The sequence below is a fragment of the Microplitis demolitor genome, chromosome 1, assembly GCF_026212275.2.
Source record: "Microplitis demolitor isolate Queensland-Clemson2020A chromosome 1, iyMicDemo2.1a, whole genome shotgun sequence".
Taxonomy (NCBI): domain Eukaryota; kingdom Metazoa; phylum Arthropoda; class Insecta; order Hymenoptera; family Braconidae; genus Microplitis; species Microplitis demolitor.
The window spans coordinates 16,585,420-16,592,271 of record NC_068545.1 but is presented as its reverse complement, the minus strand read 5'-3'; the positions used below and the strand labels follow the sequence as shown (position 1 = coordinate 16,592,271).

The 6,852-nt window shown below is 33.0% G+C and overlaps 1 protein-coding gene across 6 annotated transcripts in view; it reads right to left on the bottom strand.

Annotated features, from left to right (window-relative positions):
• Window positions 1-214: 214 nt before the first annotated feature.
• LOC103580635 (amyloid beta A4 precursor protein-binding family B member 1-interacting protein) overlaps window positions 215-6,852 on the bottom strand; it is a 159,651-nt gene continuing 153,013 nt past the window's right edge. For all 6 annotated transcript variants that reach the window (XM_053742764.1, XM_008562463.3, XM_008562461.3 and 3 more), the window contains 5 exons: window positions 5,920-6,090; window positions 5,604-5,759; window positions 5,282-5,515; window positions 3,827-4,056; window positions 215-3,670 (listed from right to left, as the gene is read on the bottom strand). In XM_053742764.1, coding sequence (XP_053598739.1) covers window positions 1,265-3,670; window positions 3,827-4,056; window positions 5,282-5,515; window positions 5,604-5,759; window positions 5,920-6,090 — 3,197 coding nt within the window. In that variant the 3' untranslated portion in view covers window positions 215-1,264. The remainder of the gene's footprint in view (window positions 3,671-3,826; window positions 4,057-5,281; window positions 5,516-5,603; window positions 5,760-5,919; window positions 6,091-6,852) is intronic.

Below are 6,852 nucleotides of genomic sequence, written 5' to 3'. Positions count from 1 at the left end.
TCCCTTCAAGGACACCAATAATTATTATTATTATTATTATTATTATTATTATTATTATTATTATTATTATTATTATTATTATTAATATTACTTTTCGTGTATATCATTATCAAAAAATGGCATTAACGAGATCTCAGTTATGAAAAAGTCGTGCAAAAGTTTAAATTATAAATTTTATTAACGCGATATTAAATATGTAAAAATAAAAAAAAAATAATAATTAACAAAATTTATTTAATTACACACTGAGGTTCATCTATATATTATATGATAATCGCGTTTATTATATCTATAAAATGACATACTTAATTTTATACCTCACCTATACATGTATTAAGTTAATTATGTTTATCCAATTGTAATAGTTAAACTTTACTGATAAAATGTCTTACATAAAGCACCTTTATTAAAAAAGAAAAATAAAAAAATCAATCAATATCTCATCGACGCTTGACAAAATACGCAAAAAAAAGTAACATGTCCAATGTTTGTTTGTGCATTTCATATTATATTTATATTTTACGGAGGCTTGTTACTTAAAAAAAATCATTTTTTTTTATCAATTGTCAATTATTTTTATTTATATAATTGCACGTACGTATATTTCGTATAGTCTCATATATGTATACATATATATTTAATTTTTTTCTTTTGCGAGTTATATATTTGTATATAGTTGCACATTTATTAAAAAATTAATATAAATTGATCGCAGTGTTATACTAATTAAGCGAGCTTAAAATTTATATCACATCCTTAGTGTGTGCTGCAGTATTTCCTAAGTCTACTTATATGTAAATGACAGTTGGATTTATATTTTTTTTTTTATTTTCAATTTTTTTTTCTACATTACGATGATATTTCATTGCTTAATGTAAATCTCAGCAAAAATTTATTGCGCGGTCTGTCGTTGTTTTGTTGCTTAATGAAAAAAAAAAAAAAAAAATATTATTATTTCAAGCCGTAATTATTTATTTAAATATCAATAGTATCCAGTACTAAATGACAATGAATAATTAAAATTTAAAATGAGTGGGCGATTAAGTGAGTATTATTTTTAGCGACGTAAAAATATTCAGCGAATAAAATTATGTAATGGCTGTTGTATTGGAGAAGTAGTAGTATTTGTAGTAGCAGTAACAGCCTAGCAAGTACATATTTAATGACGATAAATCTTAAAGATTAATCAGTGTTTCCACCAATCGCAAAAACAAGAGAACCATCGTTGCCGCCTCTGGGTATGAGGCTTTATTATCTGCTATTGTCAGTGCATTGCTCGTGTTGTTAGATGAGTAGTTTCCGCTCTTTTCGGTGGTGGTGGCGGTGGCCGTCGTTTACTTGCTATTACATTAGCAATATTCATACTTATATTCTCATCAGCAAATCTAACTGTTGGTTGTCGTGCTGGGCTTGATGCATACTCAACAGGAGCATTTGGATCATTTGTGTATACATTTTCATACAAATTGTCAGCACCGTAGTGCTCTTGTACCCAATTAGAGACATTTGTTTCTCTGTAATCAGCAATTGCTGGTGGAGGATCACGAAAACCAAGTACTTCGTGTGGTGTTGTCGTTGAATCTAATTTACACTTTTGTGCAACTTGCCATTTTTTTCTCATAACTCGTTGAAGATCTTTTAGAAAATCACCGGGTGGTGCTTGATCAGAAGCTGCCAATTTTTTAGGTGAAGTCAGTCGTGTACTATCAGACCTTCTTGGTGGCATAGGTTTTCTTTGTGGTAATGCTGGACTTCCTGGTTCTTGTTGTGGTGGTAAATTAAATGTTATTTTTTTACCATTACCATTTTTAGTTTTAGGTGAAATTGGAGGCTCTTGGATAGTTACTCGTCTTTGTGGTTGTGGACTAGCGGCAGCTTTAAGTTCTGCAAGGTACGGTGGAGTAGCGTAGTGCCCAGAATTTTGTTTCAAAGCACTTCTTCTTATTGTATCCATATTTGGATTAGGCCTTATTGCTGGCCCACATTGTTGTGCAGCTGGATAAGTTCCGTAAATTTGATCAGATGTATAATTTTGCCGTTGAAGACTATTTTGTTGCTGTTGCTGTTGTTGAGCACCATAAGCTGGAGGTGGTACAAATGGCGGTGGTGTTGCAAAATTTGGTGAACTTGGCGTAAAAGTTGGTGTACTAGCATTAGATCCGGAATAAGAATCGTGTGCTGACGTATTGGACACATGGTTGGGCGCGTATCCATTATTTTGGGAAGTAAAGTTACAATTTTGATTTGCAGTTGGATTGTTATTATTATTAATGATTCCGTAAATTTGATTCGTGTTGTTCCGCGTTGGTGTGTGAGTTGGAGTAGATTCAGGTGACGTAGAATTTGTTGGTGTTGATTGTTTATTAGGCCTGGCACGTCTAATGGTACCGGTTTCACCAACAAGTGGACTGGGTGGTGGTGGTAATGAGACTAGGCTGAGAGATGACCCAGAAAAATCAGTAGCATCACAAATTGGTAGTTCACCGGGAGCCGGTGGTGGTGGTAATGAATCCAAAGATAGATTTGATCGGAACATTTCTGGTGGTGGCGGTGGTAAAGGCTCACCATCAGACTCTATTTCTTCCGTAAATCTTGGAGGTGATGGTGGAGGTGGTAAAGAGGTAATTGAGTCCATCATACATGTGGGTATTGGACTAGTTGGGGTTTTAGGTTCTTGGCTTTCTGTTCTTGTGAAATTCATAGGACTGACTCTCTCACGGACTGGAGTACCTGGAGGAATAGGGCTAACGGGGGTAGCATTTCCAGATCTGTGATGTCTTTTTAAAGTTCCTGAGCCATCAGAATCAGTGCCGCTTCTTCTACGACTATGTCTTCGTGTCAGTGTACCAGATCCTGAACTAGTAGGGCTTGGGCAAGAATCTGGTTCATCTCGTACAGTTTCACCGACTTCTTTTAATTGTCTTGTGATTGAAGTTAATGGCAACTTTGGGTTCATCGAAGGTTTACGTTTTATTGTACCTGTAGGAAATTCACCACATTCAAAAGCAACTTCACAACTGCTTGGTGCTCCATCTGATAGACATCCACTGGAACTCGAGCTACTTGCACGGCTGAGTCTACCATCATTTGTGTAACTCTGTCGTTGTTCAGAGTTATAACTCTGCCGTTGGTTATCATACTGTCGGGCGTTGTCAGTACCATTGTGCCTGTTCATTTCCGTAAATTGTCTAGCGTTATCATTGGTAGTATTGTACTGGGTCTGACTACTTGGTGGTACAGCGATTGAACTGACAGAGCAGGACCTAGCGTGTGCCAGAATATCCAAGTCCTCTTGCGCAAGTTCATCTACTAGTGTCCTGTAGTTTTCCATCAACTGTCTTCCGTATTTGGCTACACGTATACCGACCATCCATCGCTCCAACGAGGCATTATCCTCAGCACACAAAAATTTAATGTACTTGGTTGACTTGGGCTGCTGAAGCCGTGGATGCTTGACGGCAAAACAAAAATCTGTCGGTGCTTTATATTTTTTCTTCCAACCAACACCGTAGTACACTTGATTTACATCTAATGTCGCTAAGCATACAAGATCCCTAGCAGTTCTCGCCTTTTCTTTAGGCCAGTAGTAAAGACCGGAAGCACGTAAAATAAAGTGGTACTTCTTCCAGCCTTTTTTACCGTCTGACTTCAAGTATAGTGGACCCTCGACCTGCGCAACAAAAATAAATAAAATGTTAAACATTATTGCTGTTATGAGTCATTCTGCCAACTCGTCAGCTTAAAATTTTTTTTGGCTTTAAGCCCGGAAGTTGACGTGACAAAAAAAAAATAAAAAACTATTTTATATTACACTTGTTGTAATTACCTCGGGTACTCCAACATTGCTGCTGGAAAAGAACTCCTCAAGCAAGATGTTCCTCGAATGGTCGTCGTACTCGCCTGTATTTCGGTCTGATTGACCAAGTAGGTACTTCTCGGGTGATAGGAAAAGTTGAGTTTTGTCTGGTCTCTCGACAAACAACAATTTATTCTTCGAATCTCTTGTCCACAATAGTAGATTTTCAACCAACAACTCATGATCCTCGTATACCCTCTCTATAACCATTATAAAAATCACAATTTACTTTTTTTACTCTAAACATAAATTGATTTGATATAAATATATATATCGTGTTGCAGAAACCATACGACCGTATAAAAAAGTTTTTTTTTTCTCAAATCATTATCACTTTGAAATATAGAAATAAATATAAAAAATTTTTCATTTTTTTAAAAAAAGAAAAAAAAATTATTATTTTTTAAATCAATAAATTTTTTCATTTAGGAAATTGAAAATGAATAAATACAAACTTTTTTTTTTTTTTTCAAGTACTCCCTTATGGTTACCGATATTTACTCCAAAAAGCATAAAAACATAATATAAAAAAATTTCAAAATTCCGATACTTGTAAATGGTAGTCAGATAAAAGCCCCTATACCCGCTCAGTACCATTAGTCGCTCACTTTAGCTGTTCAAGGCATTTTTTTATAATTTTTATAAAAAAAAAATTGCAACTAAAAATATTATTATTGATAAATAATTATATACGAATCTAAATATATTAAAATATGATGTATCAAATTATTTTATAATAGATTATAAATTTAAATTAAATGACTGTTTTCAAAATCGCGCTCAGCCGAGCATTTTTTACTTCAACGTTCATTCGTTAGATTAAATTTAAGTTACGTAAAATTTTTTAAGAATTGTTATAACTATACCTTATTAAATACATGTTTAAAATTCATGAAATTTTATGTTATGAAAGAGTAAAGTAGTATAATTTATAAATTATTTTCTAAATCAATAAACTTATGATAGTTTAATTGATATTGTCTGTGAGCGACTATAGAGCCATGTGTTAATCAAGTAATGGTACATGACAACTTTTAGTGAGCGAATATGGGTACACTCGAGGACCTTATTTAAAAAAAATATGGTTTTTCATATGATTTATTAATTTATATTGAATGATTTAATCTCACTCTAATAAAAAGTGAGCGGGTATAAGGGCTTTTACTTAAAATAAACATATTTATTTTATAATAGTTGAATTTTAAATTAAAATTCACAGAATGTAATGATAAATTGTGAAAAGGATTCACAGAAACAATCAAGATGCATGAAAGTAACAATCTGTATACTAGATGAAAAATACATCGACAACCAAAAAAATAAAAAATTTTTTTATACGCTCTTGTATCTTTTCCACAATACATTTTGCAAGAATAAGCCTTAATAGCATATCTGTAACGCGATATATGGATAATGAAAGTTTACCCATAAAAAGCTCAGGCAGATGCTCAACGACAGCCCACTTTGGATCCATCGCTACGTGGTTCTTATCAGCTAATAATCTACAAACATGAGCCACACTCATTCCTTCGTCGACAAGAAGACTTTTTCCACTTCCATCCAGTGTAAAAGCTTTGATAAAAAGTTTTTGAACACTGGCTTCTCGCATTTTCTCTAATGCCAGTCGTATTTTTTCAGCTTTAGCTCTACTGGCAGCATCTAAAAGTATTTTAAAATGGAATATTATTTTTCTCATACTTCATATTAATCGTATTATATTAATTTTTATTTTAATATTAAAATTTACCCATCAGCTGATGTGATTGTTGTTGAGGAGCCGTGTGCATGGCGGTCTGAGGTGGTTTGTGTCCAGAACCACTGCTACTTGCTGAGCTTTCGCTTGACAACATCGACACCGTGTCCGAGAAGGCACTATCGTTATCGGGACTATCGGTGCGCATTCCTTAAAAATAAATAAATAAAATAAAATAAGAAAAAAGAACAATAGCAATACTGATGAGATAGATCGTTAATAAATGCATTGAATAGAAAAATCAATAATTATTGGGTTGAGTTAAAGTAAAATCCAATGGACGTTGCATCTACATGAAATACAATCATACCTCCATCAGTTTTTCCAATGTCTGTGTTGTCTCCAGCATTAATTCTTCCACTGTTAGGTCTTCCAGTTCGTTGCGTATCTGGCGCCGGAGTGGAAGCAATGTCCCCATCACATCGTCTCTCCAAAGCGCATAGTTCTCCGAGGATCGCATCCAGGTCGACATCTTGAGAATCTGTGAAACAAATATATCACTATGAGACATCACGTAATGAAAACTTGAATTTATATTTATAACAAATAACTGTAGTAAAAAATTAAATTTATAAATAGTAAAAATATATAAATGAATTAGACTGTTGGGGTTATTAATTGCGACCATTTATCAGTCATGATGAAAAGTTTTTTAAAGACTGTATGACACATCAAGTTAAACCAGTTCTTATATACGCTAATGACTTAGACATTTCTTCCCTCGGCTATCGCACCGGCTCTGCTGCCGAATGAACTAGAAATACGCCAGATAATGACTGACGCTGGTGCAAACTCGTATAGTGTAACTGCCCTCTATATATATATATTCTCATTACAGTTTTAATAGCTTGCCAATGATGTAATTAGTTTATACATTTATATTAATACAATATATACCATACATAAATTTTAATTTATATATTTAACGAAATAATCAATTTACTACGGATTTAATATCCCTATAGATGATATCTATTACACGTTATCAAATTAATTTTATCGTCTGAAACTATAGTAACAGCCATGGTCATGAGTAAACAGTTTTGCGTTAACAGGATGTTTAATCAATAAATTATATATTTACTTCATTTTAATATATATTCAGTTTTTATTGTTATTACAATAAAAAATAATATTTAAATTAGTAAAATTTATTGAGAATTTTATTAAAAAATTAAAAAAATATCAATTATTGGAAGGCATTCAATAAAATTGTTGAATAGGTACACCGTTTTTTTGTGTT